This window comes from Gallinula chloropus, assembly GCF_964237585.1.
Source record: "Gallinula chloropus genome assembly, chromosome: 5".
NCBI lineage: Eukaryota > Metazoa > Chordata > Aves > Gruiformes > Rallidae > Gallinula > Gallinula chloropus.
The window spans coordinates 18028242-18050400 of NC_140090.1; the positions used below are offsets into that span (position 1 = coordinate 18028242).

At 40.7% G+C, this 22159-nt stretch overlaps 1 protein-coding gene across 2 annotated transcripts in view; it reads right to left on the minus strand.

The window, feature by feature from the left end:
* RBMS1 (RNA binding motif single stranded interacting protein 1) overlaps positions 1-21465 on the minus strand; it is a 74409-nt gene extending 52944 nt beyond the window's left edge. For both annotated transcript variants that reach the window (XM_084265740.1, XM_084265739.1), the window contains exons 1-2: positions 20881-21465; positions 12708-12883 (exon numbers count right to left, since the gene is read on the minus strand). In XM_084265740.1, coding sequence (XP_084121866.1) covers positions 12708-12883; positions 20881-20889 — 185 coding nt within the window. In that variant the 5' untranslated portion in view covers positions 20890-21465. The remainder of the gene's footprint in view (positions 1-12707; positions 12884-20880) is intronic.
* Positions 21466-22159: the final 694 nt, after the last annotated feature.

Consider the following 22159-nt stretch of genomic DNA (forward strand, 5'->3'; position numbering starts at 1 on the left):
TCTACATTAAACGAACATGGATTCAAAGTTTCTTAAAAGGAGCAGCCATGGTGGTTTCACAAGTCCAGAGCACCAGCAGCCAAAGAAGGGACTATTCACAAAACACATTCTCATACTGAGCCAAGAAAAATCAACCAACTACTGCATGACTGAAAAGCTGACAGGCAAGCCCGAAGTCAGTGAAGTGAATTCTGTATCACAGTTTTTCTTGAACAGATACAACAACACGTACCAACAAAAGATCTTGTATGCCATGGTGACAGTGTTTCAGGGCTTGACAGACCTTTTTTATTATTGAGAGCCTGAGATGTCTATTTCCTTGCCTGCAAGAGGGCAGCAGAATGAACTTCAAGAACTGTATGAAAGAAGCCGTAAGTTCTACTCAAGGATGAGTCTCAATGCCTATGCTTCAGTTTCTAGAACAGTTCATTTACTAACTTCTCCCATCAGTTTATCTAAACAAGATGCTTAAACCAACCCAAACAGAAATCTTAAAATATTTTTATGAAAACCACTCAGAAGCAGGAAAATGTATTGGATACAGCTATCTCTCAGAAAAGGACTAAGAATCCAAAGAGGTAATGGCTACATCCAGTGTCAGTAAGTCACTCATTAGTAAAGAGTTAAATGGTATCTAGGTCACTCTACAGTCTTTCCTGCACACCCTCAGCTCACTGCGTATCGGAAATGCTGTGTGGGAAGGCCAGGGAACCAAACTCACAGACCAACTATGACTCAGACTGCAGTAATTTAATGATACTTTTTTTCTCTTAAATTATCTTCGGGATTAAAAGAATCCACACCCTCTACATGAAACCAAATCATGGTGAAAGGAAGAAACCACAAATTCACAGGTCTCTGAGTCAATGAAAGGTATCTAGAGGGAAATTAATGATTAATGGTGAAGGTCTCAGACTTTTCCTATAAAATACTACAAGGCCAGAACAGCAGAAGGAGAATTTTAGCCCCAGTTAGATGTTCTTCTGAAAGCCCTAGTGAGTATGATCTCAGCAACAAGAATGTCAGAGAACTGGTTGCCAAAAAAATAAAGGAGAGGTGTCATAGCCAAATGCTGACCTCTTACACTAGAGGAAAGCAACTTGAGAGAAACAGCCTCACATTTCTTCCATCACTGAAGAAGCTGAACTTAAGAGTTGTGAAGCATGAGCAGAAGACCACTGTAAGATCCTGAAGAAGGCAGAACACCAACGACCCAGATACAAATACAAATTCAGTTAAATCCCTGAGGAACAGTTAAAGTTTCTGTAAATTCTGTCCCAGACGTTTGGAAAGGACACTAATAAGCAGAAGAAATAATTGCCCTCAGAAATACTCCTTCCTGATTACGATATAAAATTACGAAAATTTACTCTTCCCTCTGCACTTCAAGCTGCCTCCCTCCCCTTCACTTAAAGAGAGGACAAAAAAAGGCACACTAACTGCCACAAAAAGAAGAGCCAAGCTGAAACACTTTTACATGCCTTCTATCACAGGACCTCATAATTTTTCATCCAGAGAAACAGAAACTAATTTCCCTTTTTTGTGGCAAAAAATTAACTAGTTTTGTTGCAATGCTATAAACAGTAGTGGATCCCTTTTTCAGACGGGTCTGTGTTAGTATATCACAAAGCACATGGCAAGCCTATTATAAAGAATTGAGCATCTGGTTTTACAGCTATATATTTAGATGTATTATGATCTGTTTCTAATTAAATGATATCTCTTTTTTTTTTTTTTTTAATCCCATGAGATAAAGAAACTAACAACGTTCCCAAAACCTATATCCACCAGGGGATATAAAGCACCAAGCACCAGGATGCTTGGTCCATAACCAGTTACCTTTGAAACTGAAGTCCTGCTGCTGCTCACCTTTCAGATCCAACCACTGAGGAGTCCAAATCTCTAATCTACTCTGATTAAGTGAGGGGTTTGGACCCAAGTGAGGCCAGGTGGATGGCTCTATCTTGAGAATACAGACAGTGTCAGTTGATTAAGGAGTTCCAAATAACAATTAAAAGGGCAACATCTTCTATAGAAGAGACCAAAAGAGTCACCACAGATGAGTCTGAAGTCCCACATTCTATACTGTTTTAGACCAACACAACATCTGATTCAGGTCATTGTTTCAAAAAGGGCAATTTATTGGTTAAATGGAAACTTAAGAGGAGTTTTCAAAAAGGAATTGAACTCAAACTTTCCTCACCCTATCTGCCCAAGAACATCTTAACAACCTGGACATTTTTGTGATCTACTGAAACCCACCCAATTTTTCATATCATCAATTCTACTCCAGTTCAGTTGTCCAAAACAGTAAGCCTGTCCTTAAGATTGCCATCTTAATCTCAGTTCAAGCTGTAGATGGGAAACAGTTGATTAGGGACAGTCAGAGCTGTCCCCTCTTCCTGGGAGGGCCACTCTTTTCAAAATATTTAATGACATTTGCGAAACCGGGTAATTGAGAGTAAGTGTCTTAGACTTCAAAGAGAATTAACAAATACTTAACTGAAGAAGCAATTAATAAAAGGGGTGGGAAAAATTTCAGAATTTCTCACAGAACAAAGTAACACACAGTTCACTTGGGAAGAATGAAAGACTGGGACAGATTATTATGTATTTTCCTGATGTCACAGCTCTGAGTATTTGGAAGATGTTCAAAAAGAATTGATCCTAATTTACATAAGGAATAAATTCATGCTGGGGCCTTGGTATGATGATGGATTGTTTTCAGTAGCAGTCCTGGCTGATCATCTTTCACTCCTAGCACTGCACCTCTGTACTGCAACGTGAAAGCCCTGTAATCTGCCACTGAGGATAAAGGAACAGGGAGCAACACTTTCCCTCTCCGTATTTGATATCTTCAAAATACAGCAAATAGACCTTTGACAACAAGTAAAAAAGCTTTAACAAAGTTAAAACAAGGCTTGACACAGTGTAAAAGTAAGTAGCTTCAAGTGTGGGAAATGTAGGGGGTTGAACACAGAACATCTGGAGGGGAAAGAAAAAAAAAAAAAAAAAGCAGCTGCTTATTTACAAATACTCCTTTCCAGATCACAGCACCACAAACCATGATGCAGGGCAGAAAAGACACACCACTACGTCAGCCCCACTGGATAACCCACCATGCTGATACCTTCAGGCCTTGAAGACAAAGGGTCCCTCTCCTCTCTGCCAAGCAGCTCCTCCAGAACCCACCCAAGGCGTACAGACCTAACACAGGGCAGATTTCTGCCCCGGGGTGCTGCACAGCTAAAGGCTGAAAAGGAGGAGAAAAATGAAAAAAAAAAAAAAAACCCAACCCACACTAAAAGAATGCACTAGAGACCATGGATTTTATCTGGCACTGTGACATTATGCAGCTGACAGGCTCAGCCTTCGCTATCAAACAAATCCTAAATCTGTGCTCTGGAGCCAGCGCTAAGTGGTTTAAAAACCCAGTACTGGCACCACGGGCTGTGGCTCCCACGGGTGCTCCGTGCTTTCTAGGATCAGGCTTTGCAAGCACACTGCAAACAAACTGGAGTCACGCTTGCCATCACCTTAGGGGCTCAGGTAAGCGTTTCTGTTCCACACCAGGTTTGCTAAGGCACCGGTTCCTTGGCCATTTTACATACACGCTAAATAAAGTTATGCGCTGAACTGTAAAACTCTGCTCCAAGCCTCTTCAGTTACTCTACCAGCAGAGTCCTTGAAACCAGAAATATTAGCCTGGCTCTTTTTCCAGTGTTTAGATCACTTTATTTGACATTTAGGGTTTGCAAATAAAAGATTTGAGACCTCTCCAGTATTTGTATTACCCTGTATGAAGCTTTTTTCCCCCTCCTACTTTTATCTTCTATTAACACTTACTTCACAACTGCATTCAGAACTCAGGCATTGAAGAAAAAGTCATTACTAATGCCCCAGAATAATTGCTGATATTCTGATAGACTTGTGAAAGCTTGTTAGTGACTAGGTCTAAGCCAAAAACCAGGACCAGGATTTGAAACATTGATAATGTGTAAGGCCTTAAATCAACAGTGTTCTCCTAGGCAAAAACTCTGATCCAACTTCATAACTGCACAGAATAGAGAAAAAAAAACATTTAACAACAACAACAACAGGCATTTTTGGCTAATATGCTTTGATTAAGATGGTCACAACAGCAAACTAATTAAATGTATCAATAAATTATTAATAAATTAATAGTAAAAATTAATGAAAAAACACACAATGTTTATTTGGGGGGACTTCTCTTGTGGCAATAAAGCAACAGATTACAAATGTTTCCTCTTTTGGCAAAATAAGAGATTTAAGTAAGAGAAGAAATGGAAGGGCAGTATAGGAGTACAAATCAGAACACATTTCTTCCACCAAAATTGATTCTGTTAATCATTAACTCAACTCACCCAGGTTATTTCAAGTGGAATATTTGTACTAGTGACATTGTCAAAACAGACCCCAAACCAAAGTCTTCTCTTTTTTCTGTTTTTCATTGGTGCGTTTTGCTCTATGTCCATTATCATAACATTATCAACAGGCAAACTCATTTTTTTTCCAGGTACTGCACAGCTATCGAAAAAGATTAGATATTTAAATGATCAAATGTTAATTTTCCTCCTAGCAGCCCTTTAGAAATTTGATTTTCTACAGGGTTGGTCTGAGTTTTCAGTAAGCACTGCTCAAACTGAACTGAGGCATCTTTTGAACGTCAAAATGGCAGAATTTTAGGGTAGAAGTTGTGGGAAAGGATAAGCACTAATTTTCACTTTTCTCTCTTTTTACCTACATTACAAGTTTCATTGGAGGTAGTAGGATCTAAATTTGTATTTGTTATGGATGATTATTTAATAATCTGGGTTGCACGCAATTTGGGAGTGTAACTTTCTCAAGCCTAAATGCAGCTTTGCAACAATGTGTGTGGGGTAAAAAAAAAAGATTGAAAGGTTACAAAGAAATAACTGGACTTACAATGTGTCAACATCAGACAGCTCATTTTTTCATTTCAAGGAGCTAACATGACTGAAATCAGAGCTAAGCAGAACTAACCTTTAGCAAACAAAGTCAAGACTTCACCAGATTTCTATGAGTTATGTGAAACCACATGAGATATTAGACATTAGATAAAAGAATCTGTTTGCAAATACTGATTCTGCTTTCTATGCTGAATGAGAACAAGGGCAAGTTTAATATAAGCACGCACAGGCAGAAATCAACTTGAGCTCTAAGCTCACTTCTGAAATGGTTTGTGATGCCTGCCTAAGCAGTCTCTAAGAGAAGGGACAAGTTTTGGCATCTGCCTCATAGAGCCCACCGTGGAGCGTGATTAGTACTCATTAACGTTTTCGGTAGTCCACTGAAATTAAACAATCCCCTTCAAAGTGTTCTTGAATTAGTGGTTATTCCAATGAACAAATGCTGTGCTATCACCTCCCATCTGAGACAGGCCCCTGCCACGGGTAAACTCGGGACCGGGACCCTGATCAAAGGCATTCCAGCAGCCGCCACAGGACACTTTTTCCCTGCGGCTCAGTGATAGGGAACAAGGGTTGCATCTCCGGACAACAAATACCTGCAGACTTGCAAACACTCACAGAATTTACAGGCCACAGATGACCAAATCACCTTTTTGTTTTCCAGTGAGGGATCTTTGATGGCGGTAGCTTTTACCAGTCTGCTTTCCTAGTGCTGCTTTTACAAGCAGCTGTGTCTGAAACATTCCTTCCACTCTCCTCCCTCGCCCCCACTTCCTAAAGGAAATGCCATGGGATTGCCTCTCCTCCAGCCCCACACTGCAATACAATCCCTGTCTCCTGGGGGAGATGGTGCTTGCGCAATTGCCAGGTCCCGCATCTGTGACCGCGGCGCAGACGCAGTTCCTCGGTGCATTTGTACTCAGACTTTTTTTAAGAGGATGTGCTGAGGGGAACTGCTGATTACTGCTCGGCTAAATGAAATACTGAGTTGAAAAAAACTTCAATCTTTGCTTAATTACAAAATGGAAAGAGAAAATTAAAACTGTATTTGTTTTAAATCCGAGGCATCTCAAGAGACTGTCTGCATCCAGAGGATAGTGCTGTAGAAAACAACTCTTTTTACTTTTTTCCTCAATTACAATTTTCCCCAAAATACATATGGCTCCCTAATGACATTCTTCAAGAAGGCATTATTGTATGAGAAAAAATACCCTGAAACTCCTCAGAGAAGATTTCAGCATAGATTTCATTTGATCATGAATGTAAAGCTGTCTAAATTTTATTTCTGCCTAATTGAAGTGCAAATATTGTAGGGAAGATAGAGCGTCTTCTTTCTTCCATCACATCAGGCTAGACACTGCATAACATGACTGCTGAAAGCAGTTGCTAAAACATGAAGGAACTGACTATTTAAACCAAAGCTCACATACTTGGGCCAGTGGCCATTCCCATGGCACACCATGCATATGCCTTGCTACTGAATTCAAAGTCAGGTCCTAACAACAAGGAGCATTTCAGTCGCCATGTCGGGCCTACTTCCCTCCAGTGCATCTGGCAGAACTGAACACTATTTCATCTGGCTGCAGAAATGGGATACTTACTTTTGATAGCAACCTCTCAAAAGATCGCTAGCTCAGACATCTGTACGAGCATACTGCAGCCTCACGGAAGCTCGCAGAGCCGGTTCACATACTGTACTGGCCTGCAACTCCTCCTCTGGCAGTTTTCTAGCTGAGAAACTGAATGCATCAGCTGTGCAGAACACGGGTCAGATTATCTACCACGGGTGTTTCTCTGCAGCGCTGAGTTGGTGTCCCACACCAACGTGCACCGGCACAGCCAACGCAGCACTGCCACTACCACCTATTACCTCTAGGGAACACACCTTCATCGTTCTTGGTGTTATGTTTTGTTAGGAAAAACAGTTGGAAAAAGTACATTTAAGGGAATTCTGCTGCAGTTTATACCAAACCCAAGCCATGCCACAGTCCCTGAGGAAGGAATAAAGACAAAGACGATGCTGGGACCACACCGCATACAGCCAAACACTGCAAATCACATACTGTGCAACTCCTGAAGAATCTCTTTCTGCTACCAAATCATATTCTACAAACCTGGTGTTATTATTCAGAGATGTATGCGATAATATTATTTAAAAAGTGCATACAGAAATGTCTAAAAGCACTAATTGTAGAGACATGTAGAGGACATCTTTCCAACCTAAAAAAAAAAAAAGTATGGATAGGCTACTGCTGCAGCATAATCAGTATTAATACTCATCTCAAAAGGAACAGTTTCAGAGACACTGATGTATGACACTTAATTATATGACGTGAAATCGTATTCCACATAATTATGACCACAATATTTCACTGTGGCTGACAAACCATGAAAGAAAAATGCAAGAAAAATGGACAATAAAGGAGAAAGGAATGAAGAAAAATGCCTTTAAAAAGTTGGAGGAGTTTGGTTTGAAATCTGCCATTCTGCTTTCCCTGACCTACATCATCTAAACAGGGTCAGATTCACGTGCCCCAGGCATTTCCTTAGACCCAAGTGAGCAGCAATCACCTGCCTGGATCATTCTGAGAGGTAAATGCAAAAGACAGACTATTTCCTACAGACCAACTATGTTCTTTTTCTAATGGGCTACGCTGAGTAAAATTAGCAGATTTCTTGCTTTTAACTGACCACAGGGACAACAGCTCCCTGCTACACTAAATGCTTGAGCCCCAGTTACCACTTCTTGGTTCTGAGTGTATTTGAAGGAGATGGGAAATGGCAGCACAGTGAGAGGTCACAATTACACAGCAGGGGAAAAACACGGAAACATTATATGTCATTAGATGTCATGTGACTTAATGAAAGAGTGTGGTTTATTAAGAGCAGGGAATTGAAACAACTTCGAGGTGCTCCTGCCCCAAAACAGGGGAACACTGGAGTATGCAACTACAAAAGTGTCCCGTGCTGTGGAAAGAAAGCTGTATAGCACACCTGGCTCAAAGTTTTCAAAACCACCATTAGGTTGTTGTTAGTTTTAGCCATGCTGGTGCTCGTGGTGGTGAATGTTTGAAAAGGAATTCTTAAAATACTGTCTCAAGAAGAAATATGATTTCCCAACACACATAAGCAAAAGCAGCGCCTACCAAGGGTCTGGTTTTGTGTTCCGACCATCCTGGTGCAGAAACAATGGTCTGTTGTGGCAATTATATCACTAACTTTGTTACCTTAAACCAGCTGCTTTCCTAATTGTAATCCCATTAAAAACCCACATTACAACCAAACAGCAATAATGTAAGGGGGAAGCCTTAAGTGAAATTGTCCAGAGCAAAACCAGATATTAAAAAAAAAAAAAAAGTTTAAAAAAAATAATCACATACTACAAACAGCTCAATACAAGTGACACAGAATGAGCAAACAGGCTGGCAGGGACCGTGCCAGTGGGTGGGCTGGTGTGAGGATGTGTGCTGAAAAGAATAGGGGAGACCTGGGTAAAGCCTCAAAGCTTAAAATCTCACCCTTGGACTGGGGATTGTTAGGAGTATCTGCCTCATCATCCTCATTTAATGATGTAAATGGGACAAAAGGAGGTCTCTGGAGAAATTCAGTTACAGAGATGTCATGCTGCAAGCTAATAAGAAAATAATAAGCAAGATGGTGGAAAGCACGGGGCTTTGGAACTGTGTGGCTTGGGCATAAAGTGATCCCAGCGAACCACAGTACTTAGTGAAAGTCTGGAAAGCACCTAGAAAACCTGTCAAAGCAAGTTACAAACTCCTGGCTGAATCTCCTAAGGCACAGTTTCTTATGTCCCTAATCACATAAGCAGTCTCAACGATTTCAGTGAATAACTGGAATGGATTTAATCTTGCATTTTCAGACCTAGACATTAAATAAGGTACAAGAAATTGCTGTCATTGAATAAGAAAGTACAATTAAAGCCTAAATAGTGTATTTATAAGCAAAACCCCCAACACAACAGCTAAAGGATGTACATCAAGCACCAGCAGCCATGCCAGGGGAAGGGAGTACAATCGGGCATGGCTGAGCCCAACACCACCCCAGCAACCCTGGAAAACCAGTGCTTCATGGCAAGAGCCTCACTCAGTAAAGTGGAGCTCATGCAATGGCACTGTGTAGTTTGGGAAAAGGAACTGCATGGCAGAGACAGGCTGTGAGGGTGGTTGCAAAAATTCGGTCCAAGTCCCACAGCCAGTGCTGAGGTCAGGCAGCTTCCTGCAGGCTTCCCCAGACCGTGCTCATCGGCTCCTTACTCTATTTTTTCCCTTCCTCTGCTCTTGTCCTTCTATTTAGCTGATTTCTCCTGTCTAGCCTCCTACGTGAAAGACAGTATCTGTAAACCATTGCATCATTGCTTTGCCTACCCTCACATACCCGATGGAAAGCTCCTATGGCCAGGACTGACTCATGCAGTGTACCCTCAAGACTCCAGGCTCTGTTTCCGTGTTGGCTGTTGTGACATCCTTGCAACAAACATAATACCTACCTTATTCTTCCCCACACTTCTGCCTCTGGCACAACTGATATGAAGAAATTTGTTTTCTCAATGCAGAACTGGAGCAGCAGGCTCGAGTTTGAATGAACTATTCAAAAACGTGGCAGCTTCATTTCCCACACAAAAGCCAATAATGCTCTCTGAAAAGAGCTGTACTCAGGTAAGCCTTCACAACAAAATTATAATATGCTCTTTTCATCTTGGAAAAGAGGAAAATGCTTCACCTAACAGAGCACTAGAAAGAATTAGGCTGATGAAGGTGGAGAGCAGATACTGGCAAACTGCGCTCCTGCCAGGAAAGTGCTTTTCCATAAAACTGGTGAACACGTGCTCACTGCGTTCATAAAAACTGCGCAGCTGTGTTACAACAGGAAAGCAAGCCCAACACTCCTATAATATGATAAGAGGTTTCTCTAGTGATTCATCAAAAATACTTAATCAAAATAAAAACATGGCCAAAATTAGCACTGTAGCTATTGTGACTGAGAACTGAAGTAAACATATTGACTCCAAGTCACTGTATAATCAGACCAATACATGAGAACTCTGTATATTCTTCTACCTCATATTCTAAGGGGTTATATTGAAAGCAATATATTTCTCTAACAACCATCACTGAAAATAACTCTTCAGTACAGCATATGATACAAGCCCATGACGATCAGAGGGGAAAATCTGTGCAGATGGGATGTTTCTGGCATTTGTAGTGACAATGACATTTTTCAACCATTATTTGCCGACCCACAGGTGTTTTTCTGTCCTGCCTGACAAGAGCCAAAAGGTATAAGACAAAAGCCAGTGACCTTTTTCTCTATAACCACTGAAAACTGCTTATTGACAGCTAGCAAGACCATTTCTGCAATATGCAGAGCAGCTTTTCTACCCATTCTATCCATCAAGGGCTCCAGTCGACACCTTCTTAGGATGACAAGTTCCACTCTAAACAGGGGAAAAGGAGCTAAAATCCTCTAAAAACTCCCAAGTAAAACCTTAGGCATTTGAAAAGAGTACATGAAATTATTTCAGAGATCTGGAGTAAACAGCAACTTCTTCATTGACTTCCGTGTCCAAGATTTTATTGTCAATTTTTGTGATGTCTCAGCTTAAACAATGAACATGGCAGGTTCACTTTCAAGAATATCTTGTCCTCTGTGTCGTAGAAGTTTAGGCAAATTTGTGGAAAGGAAGCATTTTGCATTTGTATCTTTCCATAGTCTATAAGAGTGGGTTACTGAGCTTCTGCAATAAAGAAGAGTGTGTTGTCATTTCTATCTTACTGCAGCGTCAAGTGAGTTGCTAAGGGGCTGTTTTGGCAGAGGAGCCCAAGGCTCTTAATAGATTACCCAGATTTTTGAAAGGTGTTCCAAGCCTAAAATTTCTGGACATCCCACTTGGTTCCTCAGCAGAAATGGAGAATTTGGAGACAGGGCCTCCTTTCCTCTCAGTAAGACATTTCGGAGAGAAATAGCTCACAGGAAGAAACGCCACAACCTTCCAAGTCTGTAAATTCACGTCAGAACTGATTTAATAACTTGATGACTCCAGATCTTGCCTTTATTTGCAAAATGCGAGCTGTTCCAACTACAATTGTATATTGGACAGCAACTACAACAAAATCAGAATCTTTGGCTACCCAAGAAGAAAAGGACCGGTTACAGCTACATATTGAACACGTTCTTTTCTAGGATGTCCAGGCATCGATGACATCTAAGACTGTGCAACCCAAAATGTCTTCAGAAGGAGATTAAGGAGCTATAGTAACCACTGCACAAATAGTAGTTACTGGGCGGCTCCAGTGCAAAATAACCTCACAACTCTGTCCTAACATAACATGAGTGAGCAGGCCAAGGTTTCCTCATCAGTTCAAAAGACAAAAATGGGAAGGAAAAATCCACTTCTGTAGAGTACGCATTGGCAACAAAAATTCAAGTGACAAAAGGTCACTGTCGCATGGGAAGCTGTAATGTTTAATTTATCAATGAATCTTTTCACTGATTGATAATTCATTCTCTTTTCTGTAAAACACATGGATTGCATTTGCTGTGGGAAAATGACCAAATGGAATCTATTTTTTTTTCTATAAAGACCCGAGACCAAGTTGTTTGTATTATAATATTATGACAACTGCTACACAACTACTATCCTGAAAGGCCAAGTTTCATTTAAAAAAGAAAAAAATTCTTCTCTATAAACTAGATGTCAGAACTTTTAGAATATTCAAAATTAAATGTGCCTCATACAAGCTGAGATCCAAAACTTACAGGTTTTTCTAGCTATTTCACTAACCTCTCTTGAGCATGTATTTTTGTATTTGCCTAGTTATTTATCAGCTAAATCAGACAAAAAATTACTTTGAGAATCTCAGGCAGTACTGTTATATACAAATCTTAATGATTCTCCTTTCATTCAAGAGCAATTTGGACATTTTCTTACAGCTATCATTGAAATTTTAGCTAAGTACTTTTGATTTCAAAATAACCCCAAAAGTGCCCTATAAATTTCAGTAGTAAGGGTTTTAAAAATTCAGTAAAACATTCAAGAAAAGTGATTTTAAACAGTGCAAAACCAAGCTAGTTGCAGTCTCTTGCCATCTGACCAACATTTGAAAGTAACTAAAAGGAACGTTTTGCTGTTAAAGTTAAAAAGCAGATGCAAAAACTCACATAAACAAAACAAAAAAATATCCCATGTTAACAGCATTGCCTGAAAAACTTCTGCTAAGCAAAGTCTACCCAGAACTCCAGCCACTAGAGCGGATTCTTATGTGGATTGACTATTTATAATCAAAAATATAATTGTGCAGTAATGTACAGCCAACATAAACTAGTCTGACACTAAGATAACCATTCAAATACACACCTGAAATTTACAGATCAATTACTTGTGGAGTTGTATCAACAGATTATCTCAGTAGTGAACAGAGGAGACCCTCTCTTGCAAGTTCTTAATAGCATGTTTCACATTCACAGGTTTTAATTTTCATTTATCTGTGGTTTCAACAGCATCAGGCAGCAGTATGGGTGATGACAGCTCTTAGTAAAGCAATGGGTTGCTTCTGTTCACCACTATACTTCAACTTTCTTTGCTTCTCCAAAGCGCCAAACACACTCTTCCTTCTGATTGCCAGGGAAGTTGAATCTGGTTTTCTTCCCTCGTAATCCAAACATTAATTTTGTATACCTACTAATAAAAGCTTTTAAGGTATGACATTATAATTGATATTTAGGCATAGTACTTACGGTTGGCATAATTTTACCAGGTCCTGATCAGTGGTGTTTGGAGGCAGTGCTCTGATGTAAAGGTTTGTTTTACTTAATTGATCCCATCCTGAGTTGCTGCTGCTACTACTGTTGTTATTACTGCTGGTGGTGCTGGGACTAGGAGGAGCCATTGGGTGGGCTGGTACAATGGACTGCTGCAAAGGAAAAAGCATGTTAGAGGAAACTACAGATAGCAATTGCAACATGCACATTAGCTCAGTCTGAAGTAGCCTGTTTACCTTTCAGAGCACTGGGATGAATCTGTACATAATTACTCATGTACTTAAATACACCTGCTTTCACACCACGTTAGGGGACAGGATGCACAGGCACTTTTGAATACACCCAACCACCACCTGAAGCACACTCAGTGCATGACACAGGCTCAGATTATTTAGAAACCTCTGCTGAATATTACTCACAGGATTTTATCACTCTTCATTCAGGCATCTGATGTGAAAATGAAATAAGGGATATTATTCCTCTAGGTTCCAGCAGGTATAAACTAAGTCTATATCACTATTTCACATGTCATAAATTAATTACTGTGGCAGAGATGAAGATTATACTATTTCCCTAATCCATTCAGAAATATACAAATAATTAGAAGCCTCTTTTGTATCTTTTAGCTTCTAGGACTTCCTACAATACTGCGAGTGTGGCTTTTTAAAGATCAAGAAGGAGCAGAGACAGCTTAAGGACACGACTTTTTATTAACTGCATGCCTTGGCAGAACTTTTCTACTGCCACTGATCTCAGTATCCGTGGATTATTTCAAAAGTGTCAAGAAAAAGAATCTGTAAAATGGCAAAACATTCACGTATCATAAGGAGATGAGCACATAAGCATTTCTACAGAGTCCTCAAGCTATCTAAGGCTATTGCTCTTAAAATCAGACCCTAATGAAATGGGAAAACATCCTACTAGAGAAAAATCTGCAGTTGAGCAGTCTCAGTCACTTACAACAGCATTGCAGGGCACTGCACAGAAAATATTACAAACAGGTCTGTGTAAGGGAGGACTACTTTCACAAATACACCAGGGAACTGCAGCGACCAGTAACAGGTCTTGTGACTGCAAGGGTTTGACTGACAGAACGAACGGGCTGCTTTGCAGCCCCTTCCCTGCAAAGCCAGAGCCTCCACGGCTCCAGGAGCTCAGAGCGAAGAACCGCCCAGTGAACTGCAGGGGAAAGGCACGGTAGGGGGAAGAAACAATAAGTGGAATATAAAAGGATATGTCCATGTAGACTCACTTCTTCCTACCCTGGTTCCACAGTTGTGCAGCCACAGCCTGAACTGAAACAATTAAAAAAAAATACCTTCCCTGATCTGGTTCACCACATGTGGGTTTGCACTACGCAAAAGCTTCGGCTGTCACAAGGCAGGGAACAGGACTGTGTAGGCAGAGAGGAGGGGGTTACAGTTTGCCACGGTTTAAAGCGCCCACGAAACTACAGCCTAGTTAAACTTTCTGAAGATAATCGGGAAACTGGAATGAAATTGTAAGTGGGGAAAAAAGTACAAGGGCATGCATGCCTTGTATCAGATACTTTGTGACAATAGTGTGTTTCTTTTTTGTGTTTCCCTAGGACCGTTTTGAAATCTTCCAATTTGGTAGATTGCAAAGTTTGCTGTGCAGCAATCACAGCCTGGAACAGCAAACTGCAATACTCACCACAAAATCAACATTGATATGTAGAAAGGTTGTTGTTGCCTAATTGAATTGAATTGAAAATTAAAAAAACCCACCCCAGACCAAACCCCCTCATCATTTAAAATTTCAAAACTCTGTATCAGTATTTCATTGCCATAGGAGACCGATTTGTTTTTAAATAAAGATTTTTAGAAACATCAAATGTCTTTTAAAAGACTTATACTTGGAGTTGAAGAGCTGATCTAGAGTTTCTTCCAGGCACGATTTAAAATGGGAAAAAGATTAAACCCTCCCTCCAAGTTTGTAATGGAAACACTGACGGATTTTAACTATAGCACCACAAGTCGGGTTGTCAGATCCTTCTGCTTCCAGTAACACCAGGCAATTATTTTTAGGGTTATAAGCAGTGCAGAATGACAGAGCAACTAGTTTCAAAACATTTTCATAACAAACTGAACAAACTTCGCCTGGCACGGTGCTACTCCACTCTTTTAGAAGCCTTCAGCAGAGTTCTCAACATGCACACAGACTTCAGATGCACAACTGCTGTGGTCAAGGTTTCAAGATGCGCACTTCCCCCGTGCTGCCATAAAAGTCAGCACACACGTACCAGTCATCATCTTAACCGGTAATTGCTATTGGAGACTGAGAGCCTCTATTCTGTTTTTCAGTACCTTTGGTTCAGTTTGCTTTTACTACTTGCAATGTTTTTCCCTTAAAACCTTTGGGTTTCTACACTATGAATAACTGGAGTTTTGTAAACTTGTCACCAGCTGGCCAAAGGCAGGAGAGGAGAATGTGTGTGTCTGCGGAGGGAGAGCAGGAGTCCCGACTCTGTCTTCCTGCGAAGCATAAACACTCTGTTCTGAGAAATTTAAACTTTTATTTAAACATGAGGATGCTCTAGTGATAGTGGTCACACCCAAATATGATGGGAATGTAAATGTGATTATAGTTGTCTTGCTCAGTTTACAGACAGAGGGTTTTTCACTGCTCCCACAGACACACATACCTTCACCAGACTTAAAGGCTTTACGAAACACAGATGCTCCCAAACCCTGCAACCCAGGGACACACAGACAACTAACCATTAAAGGATGGTGACATCTTAAAGCCATACAACTTAAACACATTTTTTACATTAAGACCTAATTTTAAAAGCCGAATCACTCTTTCCGATCTGTTCCTCATCGACAGCTACTTGTAAGAGCTAAATGACAGAGGTCCCTCTTTTGTTCAAAGGGGCTTTTCTTTTCCAGTTGCAGTTGCTGTAAAAGGCTGGGCAGCGGCGGCGCGGGGCCTGGCGGCAGTCGCTGTGCTGGCACTGCCTCCTACGCTCACAGCGCACGCCAACAGAAGAGTTTTTCTGCTGGCGTAGTTGCATCACCTCCCCAAACGACAGAAGCTAAACTGATAAAAGTTCTCTTCTGCCGGCGCAGCTGCATCCATGCCTGGGGTTTTGCCAACCTATGGATGTCAGCAGGGATGTATGACTTTTTTTCCACACCCCTGGCTGATACAACACTCGCTGGCAAGACTTTCTGCAGTGGAGACCTGGCCAAAGTTTGGGGTTGTTTGTTTAGAAACAGCTTTCATGAACATTAAATGAAAGCTTTTTATACTACCTGAAATCAATTTCAAAAGTTTTGTTTTACAAACTGTAGTCTCTGCTGCAAATTCACAGCAAAAACTGTACCTAAGATTTTATTATACAGACTTCACAATAACGTAACACACATAAACCCACAATCATTAATTATTCTTTTTTTTTAACTGCCTCTTAAATTAAAACACTGAACACAAGTAGAGTAAGGACAAAATGAAGTAATGGACCCTTATTTCTTGCGACAATATTCCTGTTCAAAAAAAACCCAATTTTCGCAGTGGTTTGCCATTTTCTCCTTAGTCTTCACTCCCAAAGGTAATGAGCAATCACTCTTTCTCCACACCAGTTTCCTCACTGTCTTCTTCAACAAATATTTTAACAAAAGAGGTCAGTGGTGTAACAATCATCCTATACACTGTATGATCACCCCATCCCGTTCTGAAGCCAGCTGTGAGGAACTCCCAACACCTGATCTCTGAGGGACCTTCCCTCCATCCCTTCACAGTATGACAGCAGGAAAACCACAGGTACTCATTGGGAAAAGGAAAAGCTCAGCAACAGAACAGGCGCCATGGAGTGCCTTGAACCAAGGAAAACTGCCTGCCTGTGTTTTCTTCTTGATATAAAAACCCAAATGGGAATAATCACAAGTATTGAAAAACAACTGGAGAATATTCTCATCTTTATATGAACCATTCCTGTCTTTCTTATAAACCACTCTATGCTTCAGGACTGGAAATGAGTCAGAGCAGCATTTTGCCTGCCAAGGAGAAGACTCTCTTTGCTGTCAACAGGAAGAAAAAAAACACACCAAAGGACTCAACCACCCAACCAAAACAAAACAGAACAACCCTGAGAAATTCCTTTGACCTGGGAGTTGAGACACTGATCCTTGCTGCCTTCAGACTACAAAAGTCCAATCAAACTCCAACAAGCAAAAGATAACTTGGATAATGAGTGTCCCATAACAGAGCATGATTATTATGGTAGCAATCCATTTAAATCTAACTTTGTGTTAGAAAAACACATCTATGAAGTTATATAACATGCTAGCATTTAATTATAAATTCCTTCGCTCAGCTAAAATTCCTGGTGGGAAAAGTACCGTGACTTTTAACAACAGAGCTAGTTCTCACACTTCAGCTCTAAATTCAAGCCATAAATTACAGCATACATTAACTATCTGATTTAGCCTGAACTGCTATTCGGATCATCTCATAGTTTCAAAATCTTGTCGCTGGTGTTTGCCTAGCGTTGGTCAGGCGATTAAGCTTCAAGTACCTGCTCACCCTGCCTGACTTGGCCTAACCTCCCTGATTTCACTAAACAGCATTTCAAAACAGCACCCTCTGTAACTGGCATTGATACAAGAACTACCATGCATTTTTGTGGATCTGTGCAAGTGATAAAAAGTATTAAATTACATGATTTTGGAAATTTTCTGGATATTACTAGACTTAACAAAATATTAAACTTTGGTCACCTAGTCTCAGCCTGCAAACTGATGGCTGTCGTAGAAGTGCCTATGTCCCTTGCACTACTCTATTTCACCATTTCTATCATCCGATCTGAGATGTTATGGCAATCAAAACTGAATTTCTGGAGGCTTCTCCATGTCCAATTCTCAGTGGACATGAGTCAACCGTAGAAACAGAAAGATCTGCTGCTGCTGTCTTGACACCTCCTGCCTTTGGGTAGGTTCTCTGTTGTTCTGCCTTCTGTCAGCACTTGTCACTAGAAGATTCAGCAAGTCAACTGCTTTCTAAGCATTTTCAGGATGATACCAGTATAAAGCATAGAGAGCATCTCAAAAGCTGGGTCCTCCAGACTCCTATTGAATACCTCCTCAGGAGGGAAAGAACCCTGAGACCTGCCCCCTTTTTCTCCTTTAAACCACTGACCTATACCTCTCTTTGCACAAGTAAAGAACATGGTCTCATAGCAACACTTGCAAGGGTCAACAGAGCTACTGCAGCAAGGGCTGAGACCACAGATACAGTGTCTCGTGATCAGAGCTATTTGCACACCCAGGATCCAAGCCTACTCCATCTACCCTTAGATAGCAAACATGGGTACTGGTGCTCCAGCCACACAAAGCAAAAAAAACTAGGTGCTGGGAAGAGGCAGGACCCCGTGGGTGGAGTTGGCATCAAGCAGAGACTCTCCCTGTTATGAAATATCACTGACAGCCCTGGAGCACCTGGAGATCCAGCCCTGAGTTTCTCCCAAAAAGCTCTCTAAACCTTCCATATCTTGGCATGAAAGAACTAAATACTACAGCTGGCATTATGACAATGATGGATAGCAATAAACAGGTTGAAAAATCAAATGTTTAAAAAACAACTCCACCAACCAACAATGAACAGGAAAAAGCAGCCCCTCAGTTTTAATTTTATTCCTTAGGTGTTAAGTTTTAGGACAAGCTTTGCAAGATAAAAATAGAGGGTTATGCCCTTTTTCTTGCCTGTATGTTATCTCCAAGTCCTATGAAAACTATTTTTCTAAACAAAGCTGACAGGCTTCTCCATACTAAAAAGAAATAAAAGGAAATGAAAACACAGATGGGTATCATTGCTTATCTGTGAAAGTTTAAAAAAGTTATTTTCACTTCAACTTTTTTTTTATTTAAATCAACATTGTCTTTTCTCTCAATCCATTGTGTTTTAACTAATTTGCACCACGTTGCCAGTAAGAACAAGGAACATTTCTGGCAAAACCCTGGAAAGCATTCCATCCACCTTTTTTCTGAGCCATTTAAGAAGCCCTTCCTTGAAATACAGATAAACAGGAGTAGGTGCATTTCTCAGCTTCCTTTTTGAAAGATCTTCACGAAGAGTGGCTCTGTCAGCAATGAAACAAGACAAAGTCTAGCATAAACCCTTAGTCACAGCTCAGTTGCTCCTAACAAATTTCTACCTAGGCTATGCTGATAGCTCTCCCCACTGGCAGCTATTTTGCTTCTTTTTACTCAGGATGGTGAGAGGACAAACCACCCTTCACAGTAACACGATAGGACTAAACCTATTCTCAACAGAAAGCAACAATTACTAACGACACAGAGTACAGAAGCAAACCTTTCCAGCTTGTTACAAAATGTCACGTTCCCATGTTTTTAAAGGGATCACAGAATCACAGAACCAACGGACCAGATGGAACCAATATTATTTAAATTCTACATACTAAACCTTAATGCAACAGCAACCTTCTGCTACAAACCCTCTGCAACAAAACTCCAGGTCTATGTATTTCCTATTTACGAAGACACTTGAAGAATGGGAGCATAATCCTGCCCACAGTGAAGTGTGTGACAAAGCCCATGCTGATGGTAATGAACAGGCTTTCCTCAAAAAAAAAAAAAAAAATATTATTACTACTTACAAAAAAGTTTCTAACTTGGAGATAGCAGGAGAGATTACAACAGATCAAGCAATGGGTACAGGAAGCTCCTCCTACTTCAGGTAGCTCTTCTACAGTCTCAGTGATGATGAAAAAACTGGAGCTCACCAACTGTATTGATTTTATCCCATCAGGGATTTTTAAGTGCTCCACTGACTCCCCTACTTCAGAGACAGTAACAGGGGCTGGATAGATGACACCAGCCACACTGCAGCACAAAAGCCATGACAAAGGAGAGAGACAGGAGTGCTGAGCTGGGCTGTGTCCTGTTCCTTTGCAGAAGCTATCAACCCTTCGCCCTTCTACTTGCTCATCATGAATCAGAGCATCCTCTTCCCTCTTGGTTTTATACCTGGATTTCCTGGGCAATCCCCTGAAACAATACATTAGTACCATGTCCCAGCTGTGACGGAATTAGACACATCTGAAGCAAAACATTTGAGTTTTAGTTTCTGAGACTTCAACGTGCTGCAGCAATCCAACAGCTAGTCTGCATTAAAAGAATATAAAAAGAAAATCAAGATGCTGAAGTACCTGAAGAAAAAAGAGCTTGGTACTAAGATCTTCCAGACAAAAAAGCATGTAGATGTTTTTGTGGTTAGCCCTCCATTGAGCAATAGACACAAAAGAATTCACTGCCAGCTTCCTTCTTAACTCTAGTAAATACGCAGACCTATTTGCCTTCAGTGAAACCAGCCAAAACTTTTACTCTGGACCCAGAGAGAAAATGGCACTGAATCCCTAGACTACATTAAAGTTTTTCTTCCACCCTGAGGACTGAAATGGCAATTAGAAGAAAAGCACATCCATTTTCAGGGAGGCTTACCTCACATACGAATGGGTTTATACAAGCCACACTGAATACAAATAATAAAAATAATCCCTCCCTTGCACTACACATCTGCTGGTACACATTAATAGCACGGTATAAAATCTTACCATGTTCTCCACAACAGGAAACATCGAAGGTATCACTGGTAGGAGAAATGGTTCAACTGAAACTGCAATTAACTGAGAATCTCCTGTGTCAGACAATAGGTAAGACTAGACCCAAGGATGGTCACATCAGAGCTGGCAAGTCACATAAAACTCACAAACACTTCGATGGCAGCTCAGAATAAAGAACTTCAAGACTAAGTAAAAAATAAACCAATAAGCTTTTTATGACTCAGGATGTGTGATTGAAGAGGGGCCACACTGAGTCATGTGCTAGTAGGGAAGTCCTACATAATGACATGGGCACTATTTCCAGCAGAGCCCATGAAACACCAGCAATAAGCACATGGAAGGTTTCCTGGGGCATTGATGGCAGCAGCTACGAGGTTTAAGAGGAAGAGCGCAGAAATGTAGTATTTTCATCTGCCTCTTGGACTATTTCCACACTCGCAGCATGAAGAGGTCCAGAAGTCCCTAAACTCGAGGGTCACAGCAGTCCCTTCTTACTGTATATAGGTCTCTGCTTAAGCATTCATTAAACAGGAAACTCCTACTCACCACCACCATTTAAAAACTCTCCAGGCATCAGCCCAAAACAGATGTAAAAATCAAAGAAAAGAAAAAACATTCAGGCAGTTGTTCTGCTTCATGAAAGCTGTCGCATTCCCAGGACAAGTAAAAGTCATCCAGCCAAACTGCAGCTGGCACATATAGGATTCCCATAAATAGTTTCACTTCTCCATCAGCCATCGAGTGTCTTGCAAAATTTTTTTAATTTTTTTTTTTTTTTTTTTAAAGGGGAAGAGGAAGACTGAGGGCATTTCACAGCACTCAGACCAGCTTCAATTCCCGGAAATATTCTGGAACAAATTATTGAACAATCAGCTTAAAAGAATCTAGAAGATAACAAAATTATTTTTTAAAAAAGCAGACAGAATAGATCTGTCAAAACCAGATCACATCAAAACAATCTCGTTTTCTTCACTGCCAGCGCAACCAGCTTAGTGGATAAGGCAGAAGCACTGAATATCTACAGATCTTGACTGAGACTTCTGACACTGTCCCCATGTGACATTTTCATCAGCAAAATAAGGAAATACTGCCCAGCTGAGTGGTTCCCTTTCTAAGGCACTCTGTAGCAGAAACAGAGCTGGGGACGGGAGTGGAGCACACCCAAGTAAACTCATTATTAGCTCTTGGCTTGCGCTGCTACGGGAGGGGAGGAAGCAGCACAAAGGGCACACTGAAAGGCATCATCGATCCCATCACTGCCTCATCCATCCCAGTCCTCAAATTCAGAGTGCTTCTGAACCTTTATGGTTTTAACCACTGCACAGTAAGCACAGTTACCCTAAACGAGACTGATGATCAGGAGGCACACCCCCTACATGAAAGTACAAAATACTGCTCTGATTAGGATAACATGAAGTTCAGGTTTTTAAGAATGAAAAAACCCTAAAACAATCAGATATCTCCTATTAAAAAAAAATGCAAAGGAAAAACAGGGATTATTTTTTCTTCATCATGGAATCAGGAAACAAGTGCCCTGAGATCTGTAAATAAATAATTCATAATATCTTCTTACTGCATTTATAGTGTAATGGGAAGAAGTAACATACAAAAAGCAGCACCACCAGGTAGAACTTAAATGTACGGAAAATGAGTCAGCTGAATTCATCCTGAGTATGTTTTGGCTCCCTTGTAGGAAAATAAGGGACAGCAAGTAACCATTTCTCCTAGTGAAACCCACAAAACTAAGCTCCAGCAGTAAGACTTCCCTGCATCACACAAGGCAGTAACTTCTGTTCAGAGGACAGACTCTTCTGGCAGAAGAATG